Genomic DNA, 24,850 nt, shown 5'->3' with positions numbered 1-24,850 from the left:
CTAGCACCATGCCGCCTAAATGACACTCAGCGAGACAAGGTGCACTCGCTCGAAGTGTCACCAAAAATTTGCCCGTCCTATGGGGGACTTCACTTCGTTGTCACCGATCTTCACTTGTTCAAATCAAGCGCGACAGAACGGCGAGGGGCCGAGATGGTGAGATGGCGCCATCTGTGAGCTGGGCGAGGCAATTGATCGCTGGTCTTGCAGAATAGAAGTGGGGCGGCTCTTTTCGGTCGGCATATTTGTCAGCAGGAAAAATGACGTTGGAAGGAAAATTGCTTTAGATATTTTAACGCTATTTAAATAGCTTTCTTTGGCTCTTTCGGCCGTTGTCATAGTTGGTCGGTAGTAGGCGGTCAATGGTCGGTGGACGGACTCGGCAAGCAAAACGCTCGTTCTTTCGCTCGCTCGTTCGAGCTCTTCGCTTACATCGACAGTCATCGTCGACGATTCCTCCACAATTCTTTTTTTTCCTTCCTTCGTGGAAGAGACTATTCCATCTGCACGCAGCTATGCTGAGAGGCAGTTGTTGCTGCAACTCGTAGTAACATGGAACAACGACTCGCCCGGCCTCAAACCTTGTTACTGCGCACCGGCAAAAAAGGAACAATACGGATGACGCGTCGCGTACAATGGTAACAATTTGTGCCTTCTTTCATTTCTCCTCATTGATGCATAGACGAAATAAATATATATTTGTAGAGAAAGAAATTAGTTCTTTAGTTAGAATCAGTGTGAATTTGTATTCTTTTTTGGTGTCGCATGTTATACTCCTTCCAAATTCCTTTCGGCCTAAATCGTTTTATGAGCATTCTTTCTCCTTCTCTTAATTAGCACTTACTGCAGTCCATTTACTTAATGAGGACAATGACCGGAGAGTGAAGGCATACGGCAGTAGGTCAGATTGTCAGAGGTTAGGGGCATCTATGCCGGTTGTCAGAAGCCGGAAACAAGTACATCGGGTGCACGGTTCACTGCTCCTTGAACTTTGACCTTAATTTATTTGCTCCAAGCCTCATTCATAATACAGTTCAAGTTTGATTTAAGCTTAATTAAGCCCCCAGACATAAGGCCGCACAAAGCCTCCAAACTAAGCCCCCTTGAGTTAGCTTCGTTATTCAGTGATCTTCACTTGTTCAAATCAAGCGCGACAGAACGGCGAAGGCAATGGTGGCGCCATCTGTGAGGTAGGCAAGACAACTGATCGCGGGTCTTGTAGAATGAACGAGGGGCGGCTCTTTTCAGTCGCTCGGCATGTGTACCCGCAAGAAAAATACCGTTGCAAGTTTCTTTCCTGCGAGAAACAAATTGTTCCATGTGCACGCAGCGGTGCCGCATGCAGTTGTTGCAGCAAGCCAGCAAAAGGGGAAGAATATATATATATATATATATATATATATATATATATATATATATTCTTCCCCTTTTGCTGACAAAATACAAAAATACAAGAATATCCGAACTATACCGGCGATGACGTTTCAGATGAATATTAAAATCAAATGAATGTTTGGCCGTCTTTTTCTGTGTTAGTAATGAACACTTTACCACCAAATTAATGAATATACTAGAACTGTGAAAGAATACTTCACTCGTATAAAATTATTTAATGCTTATCTGTTTTGTCGCATTAGCACAAGGCGGAAGGGCACTGAAACCAGCGATGTTGTTTATATTTCCTAGTTCATGGAAATATAAAGAAGAGGCCCAGACGCGGTTCTCACCGGTCCTGGAAGCCAGCAACGGAAAGCCACATTACGGTATTCACCCGGAAGGGTTCCCCAGCACCGCGGGTAGACACTATCAGGGTCCTAGGAATGTTTATCGAGTCGAACGGGGCCAATGGAGTCGCCCTCAAACGCATTTGTTCCAAGACCGAAGGCGCCCTTGGCCTGAGCCGAAGAATCGCCAACAGGCACCGCGGAATCAGGGAGGACAATCTGATCCGGAGGTGCTATGCCACCTCGCTTATTCAGGGGCTATGCACAACTGGATCATGTCGGAGCGAAACAAGATTAATTCCCTAATCAGAAGGGTCTTCAAGCTTGTCCTCGGCCTTCCCGTCCGAAAGCACACAAAATACCTCCTCAATTTGGGTATTCGCAACACGTTCGAAGAAATTGTTGAAGCCCAAGAGTTTGCTCAGTTTGTCAGACTCTCCGGTACCCCAGCGGGCCGAGCCATACTTGGCAAGCTGGGACGTAACCCCACGGTCATCGGTCCCGACGCTGTGAAGCTGCCCAACGACGTAAGATCCAAGATTTCCATACACCGGATGCCACGCAATATGCATCCCACCTACAACGATGGACGAAGACGAGCCGGGGTAAAGTTCTGCTCGCCAGTGCCCGCTTGAACAAGGATCGAACATGCTTTCTCCTCGGTGCCTTCTCCTCAGTGGCCATCAACTGTGATTCCGAAGTCCTCAGCTGCGCTACCATCCGCACTTCTAGTGTCAGCGTTGCAGAGCAGGTTGCTGTTGCTCTTGCATTGACGGACAGTGTACGTGACACGATTTGTTCAGATTCCAAGGCCGCTGTCAGGGCCTTTCAGATAGGAATGGTGGATTCCCAGGCCATACGTATCATCCAAAATGCTAAAGACATCAAACATCACTCATTGGCCTGGTTCCCTGCGCACCTTGGAACCATTGAGGGTGCCTCACTCAACCCGAACGAGGAGGCGCACTCGGCTGCGCGAGTTTTTACTGACCGTGCGCCGGGTAACGCGTCCTCTCCTGGGCGACCCGAGCCTCTCTGCTCGTACAATGAGATCTGCAAATATAATTATCTGTCAAGAAGACTCCTGTGCACTCCTCGCTGTGCAGGGCCCAGGCAGTCACTCTCAGACTTCTGCAGACAAGCACTTACCCGAGTCCCGCGTCGCTGCACAGAATGTACCCCGAACGGTTCCCAAACCCGGACTGCTCTCTGTGTGGTGGTTATGCGGACTTTGACCATGTCCTCAATAAGGCCCAGGACCAGACCTCTCAAATCCTGGCAGTCTAGAGGGCTCGCGAGAGGGCCGTCAGGTTTCACCTGATGGTCCCCGAGTGGGCCCTAGCCAGGTGACGTTGAGTTTACTCACGTCTATTGTGAACCAAATAAAGTTGTTTCACTCACTCACTCACAATATGCTCCAGAAGTTTACACGGAATGCTTGTTAAAGGTATCGGTTCATGGCCAACTCGCGCTTACATGACTTAATTTATTCAGAATTCATATATTATATTCCAGAATTCACTTCTCAACCGTTGTATGGGGAACAACCATGACAACTATAACAAGCTAATTCTTCTTCAAAAGAAAACATTGTCTGTATTTGAAATTTACGCTGGAAATGCACGAGGCCTACGAACTGTGGGCTCACGCTACGTCTCCCCGCACGGCGTCGCCAAGTACACCCCCGAGAAGTGGAGCTTCACGACGGCGTACGGCGATAGACCCACCGCAGGTTCGAGCACCGAGCCGAAAGGCCTGGCCGGCTCTGGCCGTACGTATGGGCGCTCTCCCAGGAACACGAGACGTCCAAGGCAGTTAATGCGTTTATTGATTACAATATGGCCAGCACGTACCAGACTCCATCCAAACACACGAGGCACACTCGGCGTCTCCCCCCGCCCTTCCCGAAGGCGGGGGAAGGCAGGTTCCACCCAGCGTCGAACAATGGTTCACATACGCGGGCCGAAATGCGTTCGCAAGCACTACCTAGCGCTTCCCGTCACCGACACCGGTCAGCAACGGTTCGGACACGCAGAATGTGACGCACCGAGCGCCTGCGACTACCGCAAGGGCGGAACGCAGAGCCACTCAGCAAACCACACTTACGCAAGCTGACAAAACACGTGAACGTCTCCAGGCCGGGGGCGTTGGGGACACAAATAGCTGGTCGCTCACGTACCTTGCCGCTTGCCTCTCGTGACGGGAGCTCGTCCCTGCCGCAGCTCGACCCTCCCGCGCACGGCGATCTTCCCCAGAAGGGGCTTCTTCCCTACGTCACGCCCCACGACCCAAAAGGAGGGCTGCGTAGCATGACGTCGCGGGACGCGGCCGCGACACTCGGGGACAACGGCGTGCGGTCGAGGGGAAGGCATTTAGGGGGGGGGGGAGGGGAGGTTTCCTCGCAATGGCGAATAAGTCGGGAACCGGAGGCACAGCAACGACTGTGCCCCGGTATACCAAATGAACTCGCACATCCCTCTCCCCTTAGATGTCCCTACCAGCTGAGAAATAAGCCGCCGGCATGTAACACAAAGGAAAAGTACCCTGTATCAGCCAGCATTAGACATTGGAAGGACGGCTAACCTCCTGCCTCCGTTCCAGTCATTAAACACATATTAAAGAAATGAGAACGTTACAATCAGGGCATATACACTAAGAGCATAATTATATAACACGTACACAAACCCAATGATAATCGCGCACAACCAAATAACTCAAAGGGAACTGTATAAAGCACTGCCCCAAAATATCGCTAGAATAAATGCACTGTCTGCTACACGAACACACACACACCCACACAGACACACACTAACAAATAAACATAAGAAAGGGTAAAGAACCCCACCTAGAAAATAAAACGGCAGGACGTTCCCGGAGCCTTAGCACTCAGTCCCGAACGTTTCATTCCAAGGCTGTCGCCGGCACTTGGTCGCCGCCCACCACGTTCGGATGGGTTTGTTTCTGCGAAATAATCCGTCGCTCTCTGTGGGCTGCCTCTTCATCGTCTGGAGCCCCCTGACGAACGAGCACTGCGAACCCGGGGTCCTCTTGCATCCTCTGCCAGCACAATTGGGCCAGCTCGCCGTCTTTCATCGCCGTTGCCGCGCCAGAAGGCACCGGGGAATCTCGCGCCGCACTCTTCCCCCTCTCCTCCACGTTGGACGCCAATATGTGGGCTCACTCTACGTCTCCATGCATGGCGTCGCCAAGTATCCCCCCCCCCCCTCCCCAGAAGTGGAGCTTTATGACGGCGTACGGCGATAGACCCACCGCAGGTTCGAGCACCGAGCCGAAAGGCCTGGCCGGCTCTGGCCGTACGTATGGGCGCTCTCCCAGGAACACGAGACGTCCAGGGCAGTTAATGCGTTTATTGATTACAATATGGCCAGCACGTACCAGACTGCATCCAAACACACGGAACACACTCGGTGGGCACCCCCCCCCCTCCCTATGGCGGGGGAAGGCAGGTTCCACCCAGCGTCGAACAATGGTTCGCACACGCGGGCCGAAATGCGTTCGCCAACACTACCTAGCTCTTCCCGTCACCGACCCTGGTCAGCAATGGTTCGGACACGCAGAATGTGACGCACCGAGCGCCTGCGACTACCGCAAGGGCGGAACGCAGAGCCACTCAGCAAGCTGCACTTACGCAAGCTATCAAAGCACGTGAACGTCCCCAGGCGGGGGGGGGGGGGGACACAAATAGCTGTTCGCTCACGTACCTTGCCGCTGGCCTCTCGTGACCAGCGCTCGTCCCTGCCGCAGCTCAACCCTACCGCACACGGCGATCTTCCCCAGTCGGGGCTTCTTCCCTACGTCACGCCCCACGACCCAATCGTAGGGCCGCGTAGCATAACGTCGCGGCAGGGTCGCGTTATTCACCATTGCGAGGTTTCCTCGCATTGGCGAATAAGTTCGGAGCCGGAGGCACAGCAACGACTGTGCCCCGGTAGACCAAAGGAACTCCCACAGAACACAACCATTGTTCTTTTTTTTTTCAATGTACACAAAGCTGAATGTAGATTACGTTTCTTAGTTTGAGTCATTAGAGTGGATTTACGAAAATTCTCGTTATTACGACTGGTACACTCCCAGTTCAACCGCATACCAGATCCGTCAGCTTAGGCAAAGAGTGCCGGATATACACCAACAATTTATGAACGACGTACGTTCAGAAAATGTGTAATTCAAGAATCAATGTAGGTACTTCCTGATCCCTAATGACATTTTGTTTTGCACGTTTGCAGCCTGGCTTAGCATTGATGTGTTTTACCACAGCAGATTAAGTGTTTGATTCATGCGGACTCCTTTTGCGACATGAAATGTTGTCCTGCTGTTATTTACAGTTTGTATGTATGTACTATAAGAACACACACACGCACACACACATTCGAGGCTCTATAATTTGGACAGTTTATCTACCATATTCATCACACCTTACCAATTCTTTTTGTTGCGCCTCGTTGCATTGCGAGAGAAGTATCCGATCACATTTTTATTATGCGGTGTATTTGATGCATATATATTTTTTAGTAATGTTGCATTTCGTAGAGAGATGAGAATACGTTCTTGTACACAGTGGAATTTTTTTGTATTTCTGTAATGATGTGGATGAGATTTGTACATCTATGATGTCAACTCCAACAACTGATTGGCACGTTTATTGAGCACATGCTCGTGACGCATAACATGACCTGTACAGTTGCATGAACTGATATGAAAATATGTTTTGATGTGTCATGCATTTTGTACACACAGCCGGGGCCAAGCCAGCCAAAATATAGCCTTTACCCACAGCCTCCTCTTAGACTTTGTCTGAGAATCAGATACAGAAGGAAAAAAAATGTAGGAAAATTGTTCTTTTTTTCCGATCTTCAGGAGCATTTCCAGAGTCTAAAAAGTAATGTGCCATAATCCTCGATAACCTGGATTTCTGGCATTGCAACGAGGGAAGTACTTTGTAAGAGTTCTATATTATTGTTGCATTGAATTGAATTGTGGACCTCGTGCTCAGCAGCCCAACACCATATCAGTGTCAACTATTAGTGTAAACTATAATGGTGTATTAGTGTCAGTGCTAGGGGTTCTACGTTGGTGTTGCAGGAAACTTCGTACCAACAAGATGATAAGAATTGCTAGAATCTTGATTTGTTATCGAATAGCAAGGTGGCTCCAACAACAGAGGCTTGCCCGTATTCTGCCAGAATTAGTGTGGCGATGAATGCGCACGCAGCCAGCCCCAAGTTGTTCATGCGGAACCTTTCCGGGAGTTCGACGCGCGCGCATAAAATCGCGAGGCAGCTCAAGCACAGACACGTTGCAGAGAGGAAGCCGTCCCCAAGGCAGAATGCCGCCCAGCCAATGCGTTTCTCTGCCATACGTCCCATGCTGTAAGCAACTAATGGCAGCCCGACAATTGACGAAGAAACAAGAAAATCCAGAAAGCTCACTGGTCCCACAGTGTAAATGATCACAGTGTTCACAAACGAACACAGGGCCGACAGCAGCGTCAGGCGGGCGGCCCCAGGCTGGAAGGAATCCGTGTCCTGAGTGCCGTAGTCAAAACAGCGAACGGTGACCAATAACAAGAGGCACATTAAGACCGACACGCAAGCGCCTGCTGGTAGCAGCGCAGGTTCATGTGGTCGCGACGAATCTTCGGCGTCGCCTGAGCCTACGCCATCGTTGTTCCTCCTGCGATAAGATATGAAATCGGAGATTACTCTTTGTTAATCTGTAAAAAAAATGAACTGACGTGGTGAAAAATGGTGTAGGCATAATGAGACAAAGAAATAAACGCCGCGGCGAACGATCTAATGGCGCCCGTGTATGTAATGGACCCTCTCGGACATAAATACAACATGTCGCCTTTCTTCTAGGTGGCTTGTATGGGCTGGCGTGTATGGGCTGGCGTGTATGGGCTGGCTGTATGGGCAGGCTGTATGGGCAGGCCTCACGAGGCAAATCGACAGTGAGCGGCGCTGTGATTTTCAAGACATTGTGTTCATTGGCGAGTGATCGCCACTTTTCCGTATCGCGTATCTCTGTTTCTAGCCTCTTTCGTGAGCCACTCCCGGGTATAGCGCTCTCTAAAAATGTGATAAAACTGATGACAGATGGTGATGAATCATATAATTTGTTCTCAAAGCCGCGGTCACGATCATGACTGATGATGATGCTGACGATGATGATGATGATGATGATGATGATGATATGGAAGACGATGATGACGACGGCGAATACGATGATGGTGATGCTGATAAAGGATGACAGAAAGTTGGACGGCGATTCGACCTCTAGTTGATGTCGCTCCAGCGCCGCTTTCATTATAAATCATACGATTTATAGATCCCATTCTCGTCCCCAACGAGAACCACATAGCCTAAGTAGTTCTGCCCCGACTCGGCCAGGAAGACCTGTGTCTTTGGTTGACTCAACTAGAAGCCAAATGTTCTGATGACGTGGCTTTGGCAGTCTATGCTTACCACTGTCAGAAACGGTATCGCGCTCAGAGCCTAGGCTCGCCAATATCCCTGTCAGAGCGATGCAACCGCCGGGTCTGGCGTGGAGCATGTCTTGTTCCATTGCAGCATGTTTGTATCGTGAGAGCAGCTCTGCTGTGGAGGCGCAAAGGCTGAGTCTTCTTCAAATTTAGAATTTCCCGGCATTATTTATCTTAATCGCGGAAAACAAGAATGATCGGCAGAAACTCCATTATTAAAATTCATGTTTTCGAACGTGTTCTGACACGCGATATTAACATATCAAGTAATTATAACGTTCATGAAGTTATGTATTTATTCATTAGAAACTAACCAGTTAAGAAGGCAAAAATTATCGAAACGCATTTATGTTGATGCTAATAACATACAAATTGGTTTCGTTCGAACAGAAGGCCACACTTTTAAAACATGGTGCTTTTAAAAAACACTTTAAACGCTTTTTAAAACACTTTTAAAACATTGATAAAGAAGTCGGGATCATCATCATCATCATCATCACCATCATCACCATTATTATTATTATTATTATTATTATTATTATTATTATTATTATTATTATTATTATTATTATTATTATTATTATTAATTCTGTGACCATATTACAAACAAAGAGAATTCTGCGAACATCTTACAAACTAAGTAAAAGAAAAGCGGGCTAGCAATTGTCTCCTAAAAGGGACACTGTGCCCATCCGCTTGCAGAGGAGAGAAAAGAAAGACAAAGAGAAGAGGGAAGAGAAAAAGAGGAAGGAATAAAGAGCACATGGATGCCTTCACACCATTTTTCGAGAGTGGCGGGTGCCCTGGCTCTCCCGGGTTCTTCACGAATCTTGCGAAAATTGTCCCAATCGATGAACGTGGATTCCCTGGCCCTACTCCGAGACACCTTGAAGTTAGTCTCGAGAATGTAGTGGTCGCTGCCGAACTCCATCTCCCCAACGCTGTTTAACATCTGTATGTGGTCTTTCCGAGAGGTTGGCGCGCGTCGATGACGTCGAGCACACCATCTACGCCGATGACATCACCATATGGTGCTCCGGCGGCTCCGAGGGCAGAGTCGTAGAAGCCGTGCAGGGGGCGATCGACGTGATCGAGGAATATCTCCGAGCCACCGAACTTCGATGCTCCCCCGCCAAGTCGGAGCTCCTACTTTACAGAAAAGAGAAGGGAGGCAGACCCAAAGATTGGAAGCCAGTCTCCGAAAGCAGCATCAGACTTCGCACTTGTGACAGGGGGGTGATACCCAGGGTCGACGTTATTCGGGTCCTGAGCATGTTTGTCGAATTCAACGGCGGGAACGGAACTTTGCAAGATCATCGCAAAGACGGACAACGCTTTCCACCTCGTTCGCAGAATCGCAAACCGGCATCGAGGCATGAAGGAAAACAATCTTCTCAGGCTGATCAATGCCTTCGTACTCTGCCACCTCACGTACACGATGTCTATGCACAACTGGCTCAGAGCGGAGCCAGACAAGCTCAACGTTCTCATCCGCAAAGTAGTCAAGAGGGCTCTTGGGCTACCCATCAGGACCCATACCGAAGATCTCTTGAAGCTGGGTACATAACACCACCGAGGATATTGCCAAAGCCCAAGAACGCACGCAATTCAGTCGCCTGTCCACCACAGCGGCAGATAAACGCATCCTTGAAGAGCTGGGTTACCACCCTGCGGGATTCCCGGTGGTCAGTACCCCGATCTCTAGGTGCATTCGAGCCAAGTTCGTAGTGGCCCTTGTGCCCCGAAACGTCCATCCCGTCCACAACGAGGGCAGACGCAAGGCCAGAGCAGCAGCCATCCTCAAACTGATCAAGCAACACGACATTAGAGCAAGTTTCGTCGACGCCGCGGAGTACCGTGACAGGAAGACATTTGCCGTCGTTGTGGTCGACTCGAGCGGAAAGATTTCCAATAGCGCCTCGATTCGCACTTCAGACGCCGGAGTCGCCGAGCAAGTCGCCATCGCCCTCGCCCTGCTAGACGGTCGTGGGTCCGAAATCTATAGTGATTCTAGAACGGCAGTTAGGGCTTTTCAGAGGGGTTGCATCGCCAAGGAAGCTGTTCGTCTTCTTAGCGGCTCGAGTCCACATGTTCTCACAAACCATTCAATTCAGTCGTTTCCCGCTCACGTAGGATCGGTCAAGGGCGCTCCCCCGAACCTCAATGAGTCTGCCCACGAGGCTGCGCGTGACCTCACCGACCGCGCTTCCTCTATACGGAGCACTAACTCCCCTCCTCTCTACGGTCACAGGGACGCTCCCGCTACTCACAACGAGTTTAGTAAACATTTCGACATGTCCAGAAGGGTCTTTCCACCCCTTCACCCCAAGTTGAATAGGGCGCAAGCCGTTTTGCTTAGGCTTCTACAGACCAGCACATATTCGTGTCTGTCCGTTCTCCACGAGGCTTACCCCGACGTGTATCGCGACGACGCCTGCCCGTCCTGCGGCCAGACCTCCACTCTACCTCACATGCTCTGGGAGTGCGGGTCGACATACCCCAAGTTCATCAAGGAGGAGTGGGACCCGCTTCTGCGTTGCGCCGCTCTAGAAAAGCAAATCCTGGCCGTCCGGCGTGCCCGCGACCGGGCCGGTGGGCTAGACCTGCCGGTCCCGACGTGGGACTAGCCGGGTGCGCGACGAGTTCGCGTCCTCGCCGGACCTGCAATGAAGTTTATTCACTCACTCACTCAAGGAGCACATGATACAGTCACACGTGATGGTGTGACTCAGGCTGTATCTGCTGTGGATGAAAATGAAAAAAAAAAAACTGTGTGAATACGAAAAAAATTTAAAAGAAAGGAAGAAAGGAAAACTAAATAGAAAAATATTTAAAAAATTCTCTTTGAAGTTTCTGTAATTCGTTTCTAAGCTTGTGCCATGCACGCTGTAGCTGTGAAACTGAAAACAACGTGCCCCTTCCCTTTCGAGTGGACAAGAAATGTTTCAAACCATAAAAAGAGCAGTTGCTCGAAAAATTAAATATTGCGCATGAGTTACACAGGCAGCTGCCCTTGATAGAAACTGAGAACTTCCATTTGTATAGAATGTTTGAAACAGCTACAGATTTCTTTTTTTTATTTTTGCTTCAGTCATATGTATCCTCAGAAATGTTTCTTGCTGATCCTTTTATTACGCCGCTTTGCTTTGTTTTGTGGCCACGCCATTTTCGGTATCTGATTATACAGCAGTGTTGCAGTGCTGCTTTCCGCCACATGGCGGCGCTATAGCCACTGACGGCCAAGACAGGCACCCAGCCAGGAATGTAGGGAACGTCCACCGCTAAGAATCGCTGCATTCAAAGCATGATAGTCAGTAACTACTCAGCGGTCGAGATAAGCGAAATACGTCTAGATTATTTGTGGGGAAATAGAAAGGAAAAAAGAAACAGGGAAGTAATGAAGGCGGTGTCATTACAGACATAGGTAACTTTTCAACACAGCTAGAGATATGTGTTTTAATGCACACAAACATTATAGCTTGGTCGAGATAAGCAAGATGCTAGACTGTAATAGATGCAGTACAAGCTGATTAGTTGAAACACGCTAGGTGACTATTTCTCACCACCCCTTTTAAACCTTTGAACACGGTATGCCATTAGAAATCATCATCATCATCATCATAGCAGCAGTAGCAACGGTAAAGTGCTTCTAGTTCACCGTAGTAGCGGCAGCAGCGATAGAGTTCAGTAAAATATGGATATACCGTTAGTCAGTCAGTGAGTTTGAATCGTGCTCTATGCGTGTGAACAAGCTGCACACTTATCGCGGAACCAGAAGAATTGACTATTAGTTAACCAAAGCAGCTGCCTGCAGCGACGATTATTGACAGTACTAATTACGTTTCCGAGTCTTCCACTCAGGCGCTGCAAGACGCATGCTTTGCATGAGCATTTTGAGGTGCCATGAAGTGTAGCGGCTTCGCCACAGTTACTTCTATACTTGCCATCGATGCTTATGTCGCTTGCTTTAGAGGCTGCGCGACGCCAGGCACCTTGGCTACCTTGCAGCAGGTACGTGCAAACACAACGAGTACACAATATCAATGGTAATCATTCAAAGAAAACAGTTATCGGTGAATTTACAGCATAGACTACAGACTACTATATTCTGTAGTCTGTAGTCTACTATAGACTACAGCACAAAATCGCAAAAACGTATATATTCGATTCCATAAGCATAGTGTCACCGGCATAGACAACCACAGTGCTGCGCAGGGGCGCTGCTGTGCAAGTTGCGGACGCCATCTACAGTTAAAAATTTACAACGACCATTAAAGTTAAAAATTTACAACGTACAGCGCGCGCTCCTCCGTTTCCCTGTATTGCAGAAGCACGATTTCCTGCGCGCACCACACTACGTGTATTAACTTAACGGCGACAGTTTGCCACAACTGCTTTGTGTCAAGGACATGTACACCATCTGATCAGGATCAAGCTCAAACAATTTTTTTCACCATTCAAACGTCACGAAACAACAAGAAAACAAAGAGAGAGAGAGAGAGAGAGAGAGAGAGAGAAACTTGTGGGAAGAAAATTTGCGTGTGTCGAGCTTTTCTTTTTTCGCCTGCTTTTCTCAGCACATAATAAATGTCTCTTAGGCAAACTGTGTTGTGATGAATTTTCGACACAAATAAAGTTTCCCCAAAATCGATAGCGTCATGTGAGTTCTTTCTTTTTATTTTTCTGGTAATGAAATGATCGCAATTATGGCCTAAATGAAGGCGAAGCTGAACATTTACGGCAATTTAATGCTTCAAAATAAACTTCTTGTCAGCAAGAGGTTAACATTAAGGAGCCTGCAGCGACTGTGGACATTTATTGATCATATGTGCGCAATTAGAGATCAGGAAGGCTGCGATTTAATTATTATCACTTTCTGTACTGCGTTTGTTTTTATATGTATGTGTCAGCGCAAAATGAACCGATCATTCACACTATTTCGGAGTTTAAGGTCCAGAAGTGGAAAACTGGACTGTGAGGACTACTTAATGGATGCCTATACGCACTATCTATGTTCACTATCTGATGTTCTTGACTGCACATACCAGGCACGCTACACGACCATTTTTTAAATTTTTTTTTGCATTACATCTCTCGGAATATGCAGCCGTCGTGGGCGGCAATCGCATCCATGTCATCCTGTTAAGCAGCGGAACACCATACCCACCGTGCGGTTTGTGTTAGTAGAGCAAACGTGAAATAAAAGCAATGGGCTCGAATACCAGTCTATAGATACAACTGCAATTTCTATTAGCATCCTTTTTATTTTTTATTGCTAGTTTTTTAACTGTCAAAAGAGTATATTTCTTCCCGTTTTCACGAAAAATTAGGCCCCTGGGATTGACAGACCTGGCTTACACGTGAAGATTCTTGTCTGTTTCGTATTCTTCCTGCCACTTATAAGAATAAGCTCCAGCGATTTGAAAGAATCAAAGGGCGAGGTTGACGGCGCGCGTGCAGTCGATGGGAGGTGGTAGCGATGGCGGTACAAGGACAGAGCTACCACGAAGGCCGTCTAGTATCCTGTCCTAAGTTCTTTTAGGGAGGGTGCAAGAATGAAGGAACAACAAGGTTGTATTAACCGCTTCCACAAAATGCAGATTTACGTCCATCCTTCGCCATGCCACGGTAGCTGGGAGCTGATTGCATGCTTTTTTCTTTTACAAATCCAGGCCGCATATACAAGCTCATTACTTACATATGTAAGCAATAACATAGACGTTGTTTTAACTGAATGCGTTACCGTAAGTTAAAGCGTGGGAAAAAGAAATCAAAAGGTAATTTAACATATCTCCGATTCGGCCAATGAAGGTTCGATTTTCTCTTACCTTTTGCTCATTGTTTCACATAGAAGGCGGCTGGATTGAGCTAGATTCATCCAACAGGCGGCGAGCACGCACATTGCCCATATTTTGAAGCCTCCCAATTCAATAAGGCAGGCGTCACTGTGCGAAGTACCAAACTTGAGGACCGGGATGCAGTGTATGCAGTGGAGGCAGATGTTGGTTAGGAAGCCACCGCTGATTATGGCACAGGCCAGGTGGGCCCTGAAGTGAAATGAGAAAATTAGTCAGGCTGTGGTGTTTATTGTGCGTTGCTGATGATAAAAACTCCTGCATCATCTGACGGTATGAACGTCGACGTTAATGCGATACGCACTGAAGCAGTGTAGCGCATTTAGCGTTGAACGCTAACGCACGCAAGGGGAACCTTACGTACGACAACATGACGTCGTCAGTCGAAGCGAGAGCCGCCCGCTTCGGATCTATCGAGATGTCGGCCGGCACCATTCGGCTAATTCGTTCCCCACTGATGCTCGTATTCGCTTTAGATTTGTGTGATGATACTTCGACAGCGACATACTGCATGGTGACAAATTGACGTTCTCAATTAACGGCCCAGTAGGCTTAACTCGTGCTGGCTTCGTGTTTTGGAGGGGGCGTTGTTCTCTTGGTGTCTTGGTTATATATTCTCGTTATACGAAATAGAAATCCAGTTGGAAGTCAGCGCTTGCCATCGTCATCTTTCGGTTCTTTTGTCTGTGTACGCGCTGTAGTCAAGTTTGTAATTGAATATCGACTAGCCCGTACTCAAACCCTGCTTATAACGAGAGAGTTTGCTCATGTTTACGTGTTTGCTGTAGCCGCGTCGAGAAGGCGCCAAAGCCTGCCTTTCGCTCATTCGCTTGACTTAGTGAGGCACTTGCGGATTCGGCATCGGATTAGCTCGACATTCCGTATGGATTTGGCTTGCCAGTATACTGTTTCTACATCTAGATGGCGCCGTATATGTTTGCGTTAACGTTTTGCTCCATTCCGCTGTTCTAAAATACTAGCTTGGGCCGCGCAATGCAGCCTTTCTTAGGGTTAGCATCGCGTCGCACGCTTACGCTAACGTTAGCGTACGTACTTAAGAGATCCAGCACCGTTTACGTACAACGCATGCGCAGTGTGGAGCACGCAGCGCTAACTCCTTGCGTATGCCGCTATACGCTATACTAATTAATGCTGTCTAGTATTGCCAACGCCGAAACGCGTCACGTATGAGGCGTGTATGCGGCTGGGCTCCTATCCCGCACTTCTTTACTGTACACGCTGCGCCATCTAGAGGCACCGCCGTGAAGTCCGTTCATGACACGTGTGTGACTATTGTATATTAATACAAGAGCGTGTGAATATATTGTTCGAGAGCACTTTGGAAGTTTGAGGAATTAATGATTCTTTCTGGCAGTTTATTCAAAATTTCGATACCTGTAAACTCTTGAAGATGTACTCCATGCACATACGTTACTACGTGGTGAAAGATTATAATTTGACAGTCACTTTAGCGTACGCTAAAGAGGATGAAGGTGAAAGCCCGCGTGCTTACGGGACATTAATTAAATTAATTGACATTCTCACTCGGATGCGTTATTTCCTATTACTTGTTTTCTCCCTCCAAAGGTCGTGGGTTCGAGTGCCTTAACTAAATATATCTTAATTAACGGTGTCTTAATTAGCTTCGCCTCAATTAACACCAAAGGTTGTGGGTTCGACTCCCACCAACGGTCGTTGGTTCTACTCCCACAAAAGGTTGTGGCACCATCAATTTCCGGGCCAATGAATTTTGGTGCTATAACGCCGGACAACGAATTTTTTGACCCACGAGGCACTTCAGCCTTTCACCTTAAAATTTTCTGCAGTAACACTTTTAGTTTCCCGTTAAGAAGGATAAACTATGGAAGCGTTAAGCGGGTGGTTGTATCTCACGACCGTATAAACACACGTTGATATGCTCTGTTCACGTAGCAGATCAAATGGTAATATGTGATACCGATTGAACAGCGGTGCCGTGCGGTCAGAATGTTTAGAGTGAGCCATAATTCTAATCGCTTGTTTTTGAAGTTTCCGAATGGGATTTATTATGGTTGTATATGACCACCCCCAAGAATCAATACAGTACCTTAAATTGCTTTCTATAAAATCAAATTACATGAGGCGTAAAACTCGGGCGTCAAAGTACTCGCGAGCTGAAGTTAAGCCATAGCAGCCATATGCTAACCTGGAGCAAACGCTGTTTATGTGATCTTCCCACTGGGCTGGACTGGAATATTTATTATGGTCCTGGGCGGCTGGCACGAACATTTAATAACGAAAATAATAATGAATATAAAAACGCGTTCTTATATGCTCCATAGACAACGCCTAGTGCGCACAACAACGCGTTCTTAAATTCGTTTACTCGTATTTTCGTTACTAAATGTTCGTGGACGCTGCCCCTGATCTTGCCATTGTGAGTGTTTATTGAAAATCACCCCGAAGTAGTTGTAGGCACTAGTTCGTTCCAGTAAGACGTGTCTATCTTTAGGTTTAATGTCGTAGTATCTAAGACTGGAATACCACACTTAGTTTTATTTGTGTTAATTGGTATCTTGTTTGATAAGAACCAGTCCGAAATTCTGCTCGGCTCCATGATTGCTTCTTGATTAAGTTCAGTGATGTCATCCGCTATTACAATGACACAGGTGTCCTATGCGATCATGAGTACTTCTGCAGAGTTTATTACTTGCTGTAGGTCATTTGTGCACAAAAAAAAAAAGAAATGAGGGGGCCCTAATACGAAACCATGTGGAACGCCAGTACAAATAATTTGTTCAGAGAAATCAATATTATTGACCTTCACGACCTGAGAAGTATCTTTCATGTAACATAAAATGAAATAGAACACTTTTCCGAGAAACCTATAATAATTAAGTTTATCTCAAAAAATGAAATTATTCGCAGTGTTCAATGCTTTCTTTAAATCAAGAAAGATAACACTGACTAGCTTATTGAGTTGCAATGACATGTTTACGTTCTGATTTAAAATCATAACTTCAGTAGCTGTAGATAACCGAAGTCTGACACCGAGGGGGGGCCACCGTGCGCTCTGCCTCACTCACTAACGGAACGCAAGTCGCCTGAAACAGGTTCCGGCTTGTTTCGGACAAAGGGAAATGTGACACACGGAAATGGTGTCCCATAGTAATTGCCGTTATGCGCTAAAATATTCGATACTCTACTGTTGCATTCATGTAAATGCGGCTACAGTCAGTGCTCGTAGCGAGGAAAAAAGAAAAGAAAACAAGAAAACGCGACCTCGTGGGGAAATAGATGTGCACGAAACAGAGTAAAATATTGAACTAGAAAAGAAAAGTCAGGTTGAAAAAACAATGTGATAAGAACTATAATTACACCGGGTATCTTCTCAAGTTCCAAAGGTCCAATAAGTACAGTATGAATGGAGAACAGATGAAGTTGCAAGTGTTCATGGGCATCAGGGCCATCGAAATCATTTCGATCAGTTTGTTGAGGACAAGTTCTGAAAATGAAAAAGAAACTGAGGTAAGCTTGGTGGCTAGAATTCGGGACTTTTTCTGAGAGAGAGAAAGAAAACAAAAGCAAAGGCAGGCAGGGTAGCCAGGTTGTACCTGGTTTGCTACTCTGCACTGAGGGAGGAGGAAGGGGACAGAAAGGGAATAGGGAAAGAGATAGAGGAAGGAAAAGAAATGGAACTGTCAGTTAATCAACGACTGACTTAATCAGCGAAAGACACTTCTGCACTCACGCACGCACAAACACAAAAAAATCTAAACAAACAGAGACCAGGTGAATGCCAGTATCTGTAAAACGATTTACCTATCTTCATTTGACATTAGCATACACAGGGCAGAATAACCATTACATAGGTTTGATTAAACAGCAAAATTTTCTTGCGTGCTAGTTTTAAGTTACTAGTATTCGCATTATGCTGTTTCTAGGAGTGGGCGAATATTCTAAATTTCAAACTCGAATCGAACAGCTCTTGCTATTTTATTCGTATTCGATTCGAGAATTGATTATTTCAAGTAGCAGAATACTAGCTTCTCTTCGAATATAAGGGATAACAGAATCTATTGGAGTCTCGAGAGAATTAAGGTCGACACAAGTTAGAACTGCAGGAGAACACTGCAGGAGAGCAGCGGTTGTTGCTCACAGGCACTTGTGCATGAGGAAACGCGCGGGAAGATACATTTTTTCGAGTCACTCCACAACAATGTCACGCTTTTAAGCAGCCTATGCATTTGAATTTGCGCGTTGTCATTTATGCAAATCAATTCATGATTTACCCGGATTCACCATATTTACATGCCTTTAAAACATTGTTCGGGGCTATAGCATCACACTTGTCCCCTTCGGCGAACACAACAGCGTTCGCATTTGGTGACGTGGCATGCTGTTGCCATGTTATGCTAATAGAGTAATTGTCATCGAGCGGCAAATAACTGAAAGTGGTAATATTTCATTTACCGGCTCTTCACTTTACCAGATTGAGAATGGTAATATTGTAAAAAAAATGTTGATGATGTTGATGTTGAGAAAAATGAAGACAAAAGTGAAACGGTGTCTTCACAGAAGCTGTTCGTTGCACGCGCTGTAGCACTGCGCAAATCCGCTATCAACCACAGGCGTTCGCAAACCGTACAAGCGAAACCGAACGTGTTAGTAAATCGCTTCGTGAACTCACGGTCCGCTGCAACGAAAGGCGCACGATTTGCGGCTCGGCGACCATGTTGCAGGTTTTCTTGGCGCGCGACGTCCTGTTTGCGAGCGGCGTCCTGCTGCCGAGTCGCTTCGGCGAAGGTATGAGAATTTTGATCCGGCTCCGTAGTGTCTCGGGCAGCCAGTTGAGTTGCGACGCGCTCAGCCTCAGGAATGCTGCTGATTGCACCGCGAACGCTCGAAGGCGTTCTGCTTCACGCTGCCGCGTGTCTCTCGGCAGAACAAAGCGAGATTCGGCCGTCGACGTCGTTGCCTTTCTGCGCCGTTTAGCGCAGCAGCTTTCTTAGTTGGTGCCATCGCAAGCGAAGCAGTAGGCGGCGTGTATAAGCACTGCTGACGCAGGTTGAAGCTGCACTCCGTAGGCGATGAAGCGTCACAGGCTAAACCGACGCGAAAAACGAACCACGTGCGGAAACTGCGTCTTCACCTCAGCCATATGCCTCAGCTGAGGGCCTACACCGCTTGCACCAGGCGGCACCGCGTTGGAGCCTCCTCTGCGCTAAGACTACCGAAGCACTCACTGTCGGCGCTCGTTAGTGTCATGATGCTGGGCTTCGCTTCACCGTTCCTAGATGGTGGCGCTATTCCTGTCAAGAGAGAGCATATTATACGCGTTCGCGCCTAGGTTACATCCGTTACAGGAAGTTGATGGTGGACCCGGCATAAACCTTTCGTGGTAAAAATGTAAGTACTCTAAAACAGTCTCAGTATTCTATCTTTCTTTTTGTCAGACGGACTATAAACAAATTTGATATTACTCTTCCTTTAGAAATGATAAACTATTCGATATTTTATTCGCTATACGAATGTAATTTTTCTTGAATATTTGTATTCGTATAGATTCGCAAATTTCACTATTCGAACACCACTAGTTATTTTTCAGCATTGGCTCTGGTAATTGTCGACTCTCACAGTGATGCTGGTCGGTTTCACCAACTTGCAACGAACGAACCGCGGAAATAGCCCCCCCCCCCCTTCCCCCACGTGTTGGCCAGTAAGAGAATACTTTACTGTCCCATTCAGAGTCAGTCGATTAGACATGTTTCAATGTTAAAATATTCATTGATACGGCTTTTTCACAGGTGTTGACTATACATGTTCTTTTTTTTTCGGCAGCGATAACTGTGGAGGGTATATATTTGGCAGGATTTACGGCGACGAGTGTTAGCCAGATGTAACAAGTTAGTAAATGGTACTAGCGGGTCATCTGCCAGCAATAGGGCAGAGTGTATAGGTATACGTAAATTATACAGGTTGTGCAAAAGCTTCCGTCTCTGTGTTTCGATGTGTGGGCATGTCATAAGGATGTGTATCACTGTAAGAGGTACATGGAATTTTTCGCAAGTTGGTGGGTTTTATTTTCTAAGGAGCAAATTGTGGGTCAGATGTGTGTGCCCAATCCGAAGTCGACACAGGATCACGTCATAGAACCGTTGCTGGTGAGTGCACGACTTCCACTCGCCAATTACAGGTTTAGTAAGATGTAACTTGTCAGGATTATATGATGATCCCATTCGTGTTGCCATTTTGACCTCAAGGCCTTCTGAATCGCATTGATACTATCTTTATATGCAACTGTCGTGTTTGTTATGTCTTTGTACGCTGTCATTGATGAGCATCTATCCGGTGCTTCATTACCAAGTATCCCAACATGGCTTGGTATCCTGCAAAACCTAATTTATCTGCAATATTTGCTTGTAGTTATACTATGCTTAAAATATCCCACTTGCCAGTCGTAGTCAAAGATAGAGTGCATAAGCGTGACTGAACGAGGACCGAAAGAAACAGATACACAGAGAGAGCGCTTTCAACTGTAGATTTTATTTTCGCATGCATCGATAAATATATGCCGTACGAGCGGAAACAAACGTGACAGCAAGAAAGAACATTCAGTGGTGCATGTCGATGAACCGTACACGTGTGCAAGGCATGGTGAATACTTATACTGCAATGGATAGAAAGATAAATGTTCTTTTTTGCTGTCACATTTGTTTCCGCTCGTACGGTATATATTTATCGATGCGTGCAAAAACAAAATATATAGTTGTAAGTGAAGCGCTGTCTCTGTGTATCTGCTTCTTTCTACGTCCTCGTTCACTCGCGCTTATACACTCTATCGCGGATTCTGACCAACTTGCCCACCAACGTGTTTTAACGTATAGTCCAAGGTTATGAACTAGATCAAGTCGTCGGATGTAAGACTGTCTGGCTGAACCATATATGCTGCTACCATAGTCTAATATGCTACGTACAAAAGTGCGGTAGATGTGCAGCAAGCATTTACGGTCAAAGCCCCAGCGCTTCTGGGAAAGGACTTGAGGATGTTAAGTGCATTGTTCCTTTCATTTTAAGACTATATATGTGCGCAAGGACGTTCAACTTTTTATCAAACAGAAAACCAAGAAACTTCTGTCCTTGTTTTATAGGTAGTGTGGCTTCCTGTAGCTTAAGGATGGGATCTGGTTGTAGGCCTCTGTTTCTGTGAAAAGACAACACTAAGAGTTTTTCCAGTTGAGAAGCGAAAACCGTTTTCAGATGCACACTGCGTGAGTTTGTTTAATGTAACTTGAATTCGCCGTTCGCAGGTTGCCAAGTTCGATGCACAACACGCAATTTTTAGATCATCCACATATGAGTGCATTACAGAGGATAGAATTACATTTTGACTAAGTTCATTTTCACCACAAACCGTGTTGTGCTTAACACGCATCCCTGTGGCACGCCATTTTCCTGAATGAATACACATGACAGCGCCGTTTCTAAACACACTTAGAATGTTCGATCGGACATGAACCCGGCTAGAGATCTGAGCATTCTACCGCGTATTCCTTAATCCGCTAAGTCCTTTAAAATACCAAACCTCCATGTTGTGTCGTATGCCTTTTCTACGTCGAAGAAAACTGTGACACAGTATTGCTTGTTTAGAAAGGCCGCACGTATCTCGTGTTCTAGCCGGGCTAGATGATTTGTTGTAGAGTAACCACACTGATGCTTATTCAGCAGATTCTCGGTTTCAAGGACGTACGTCAATCTTATGTTTATAATGGCTTCATAAGACTTTGCAAGACAACTTGTGAGTGCTATAGGTCTGTAGCTGGTTGCTGTTGTAGGAAGTTTTCCCGCTTTCAAGAAAGGAATCATAATGGATTGCTTCCACTGATTCGGCATTTTTCCCATTGCCCAGATTATGTTGAAGAAACGAAGCAAGGTCTCAACTCCTTTAGAGGATAGATGAGCTAGCATTGTGTAATTCACTCTGTCAGGACTGGGTGCTGTTCTTTTGCCAGTAGTGAGTACTCTGTTGATTTCCGGGAGTGTTAAGGGGACATTATATGATCTCTCGGGGACTTCCTGTTGTCGGAAGCTTTTGTTTCTTTGCTGATTGTTTATATTTTTCAAATGTAGCAGAATAGTTTATTGAGCTTATGTCTGCTTGTTCATTTAAGTTCGTTTGCGTACCTGGGGGTAAGAGTTGTTATCTTCGGCATGCATGTGAAGCATGTCCAAACCTTTGGCATTTGAAACATTTTCTGGTGTTTTCTGGTCTGACATTTACTTTTTCTGGCATTTGCTTTTTCTTTCTGGCATTTGAAACATTTTCTGGTCTGACATTTACTTTTCGTAACCTGCGTCCAGCGAGGTAGGAATTATGCTTGTTCCAAAGGTGAGTATAACATGTTTTGTCGGGATTTCTTGGTCATTTCTGCAGATCACAATTCTTTGTGATTTGGTAACGTTTTGTTCCTGAAAACCTTCCAGCAGTTCTTCATGGCTCAAGCCAAGAAAGTCTTTCTCGGATATCACACCCCTGCTTGTATTTAGTGTTCTGTGCGCTGAAATTGTCACTGTCGCGTCGTCAGTACTGGTAAGTTCCGAGAGATATTGTGCTTGATCTTTGCCATTTAGTTCTAGGAGGAAGTCCCCGCTAGACATATTTAAGGCTTTGTATTTCAGTCCATTCAGGCACTTTTCCACCAGGGATGGAGAGAGCTTTCTTACCGGTATGTTGTTTTCGCTGTGGACTACATAGTACTTAGGAAATGATGGAGCGTTGCTCCGGAAGGAGAACTGGAACGGTACTTCGGTGCGGGATCTTTTCAGACACCGATCATAGACAACAGAGGTTTGCACTGCCATAAGAAAAATGTGTATGTTCGGCAACAGCGCCAACCGCCCACCATGGAGTCCAATGGGGGAAGGGGCAGAGCTTGCGTACAAGTCTGCACGACGCCGGTCGTACGCCGTCACTCTAACCAAATATGGTGTACCCAAGGTAGGCCAACAAGAAAGGAATTGAATGGAACAGAGAAGAAGACAGGAAAGGCGAAAAAGTGTGCGAGACAGAGAGAGAGAGAGAAAGAAAGGAAGAAAGAGAGAGAGAGAGACGAAGATTTGAGGAGAAAGAGACAAGAAAAGGCGACTGCCGTTTTCCTCCAGGTGGGTCGGTCTGGAGGGCCCGTCTATGTGAAGCAGAAGCCAAAGAGGTGTGTTGCCTCCGCCGAGGGGCCTTAAAGGTCCGAACACCCGGCATCGGCTCAACCCCCAGGATCCTCATTTCCCCAGGCACGCCTAGGCCGCGCACGGCTACACGTGGGAGGGCTCAACCCTCGTGGGCTCGGGTACGTGGTGTCGCAACACACCAAACGCCTGCTTACGCAGACGCCCCTGCGGGGGCCGAAAGATGACGTACACGTGCTAGTGCGCCTACGTACACGTTTTTGCACTATGACGTCGCTCGTGGTGACACGTGACTTCGAGAATTATTCAATGCAACATCTGTTATTTGTGTAATATGTTGCTTGAATAGACGAATTAAAGCTAGAGAAATAATAAAACACGCAAAGCGAATGTCTGCAAGTTTTTGTTTTACTTCGCACCGCAGCAAGAGAGATGTACAGGTGCCCCCAGAATAATTCGGAACGCCGGACACGCAGGTGCTCGTCGGCGGAGCGCGCCGGCGGATAAATACAGGCAAGGTCTGCGCATGCGCAGTCTCCCTAGCGAGCAAGTTTCGCTCCCTAGTGTTTCTAGATTGGCGTTGTCTTGCTCCAAAAAGGTAGCGCTAGGTGCCCTTTAGCATTGTGCAGGGAGGGCTGGGCGTATGAATGTCTGTAGCGCAGCATGCACCATAATCTATACATAAAGGCTTGTGGACGCCGTGCAGCGTATTCTCGCCATGGTCTGCATCCCGTGTGGGAGATAATAGCAATGCTTTGCGTGATTACGTGCTAGTGAGGCGACTTGGCTACAACGACCTCGCTGCCCTATTTTTTCAACCGTGTTAGCCTGCCCTGCGAAGTATTAGTTCTTATTAAATTATCTCCCACTCCGTGGTACTAATGGCTTCGTAAAACGAGGACAATTTCCACTTATATATGACCCCTCTTAAAGGGTGTGTCTGCGATAGTGGCAATAAAAGAGTTAACAAAATGAAATAACGCGGCGCGTTCCTCAAGGCCAGTTTCATGCACAGGAGGCCACCTCATTCCTTTTACTCGTGGGAGGCCGCTCTTCGGGCCACTTGCTCGCATGAACAGCTCTGGCTGGTGGACCGTGCTTGCCTAGAGATATCCGCCAGGGGGCTCCCGGACGTCTAGGGGCCCAACCACATTTAAATAGATCCAGTAAAGTTTTATCCATCCATCCATCCATTCGAAGGGCACTTTAATGAACTCTTCACGACTCCAGTCATTTATTGGCGCACCACATTACGTGGTTCGCATATATTGTGCGCCAATCAATCACGGAAACTGGATCATTGGAAGCGAGTATTCTTACGTATTGATCGCGTGTCGGCGTTTGTTGGTGTAGATATTCATTTTCATACTCGTTTTCTTTTGCTCAGAGGGGATATACAATGATAATCAAGGATAGGCTGAATGAAAAAAATATAGTAAGGAGAACATAGTAAATATAAATAACAGGAAGAACACTGGGTTCATTTTTTCCACAGAAAACAAAAAGAATCGAAACGTAACTTTGTTTCGTCTAAAGCGGTTGGCATGTTCTGCTATCAACATCTCGCGATGTCCACGCGAAGCGCAGCTTGTAGGCAGCGTGGAATT

General features: G+C 46.7%; 1 protein-coding gene across 1 annotated transcript; it reads right to left on the bottom strand.

Moving 5' to 3' along the window:
* Nucleotides 1-5,454: 5,454 nt before the first annotated feature.
* Nucleotides 5,455-18,963, bottom strand: LOC142570847 (uncharacterized). The gene is made up of 4 exons (XM_075679161.1): nucleotides 18,751-18,963; nucleotides 17,439-17,565; nucleotides 14,055-14,273; nucleotides 5,455-7,418 (listed from the first exon to the last, which is right to left on the bottom strand). Exons 2-4 carry the CDS (start codon nucleotides 17,537-17,539, stop codon nucleotides 6,860-6,862), a joined length of 879 nt encoding a protein of 292 aa, XP_075535276.1. The 5' UTR covers nucleotides 17,540-17,565; nucleotides 18,751-18,963; the 3' UTR covers nucleotides 5,455-6,859.
* Between the last annotated feature and the right edge of the window lie 5,887 nt (nucleotides 18,964-24,850).

This window comes from Dermacentor variabilis, chromosome 2, assembly GCF_050947875.1.
Source record: "Dermacentor variabilis isolate Ectoservices chromosome 2, ASM5094787v1, whole genome shotgun sequence".
Taxonomy (NCBI): domain Eukaryota; kingdom Metazoa; phylum Arthropoda; class Arachnida; order Ixodida; family Ixodidae; genus Dermacentor; species Dermacentor variabilis.
The sequence above is the reverse complement of the archived record's forward strand: the minus strand, read 5'-3'. Positions and strand labels throughout refer to the sequence as shown.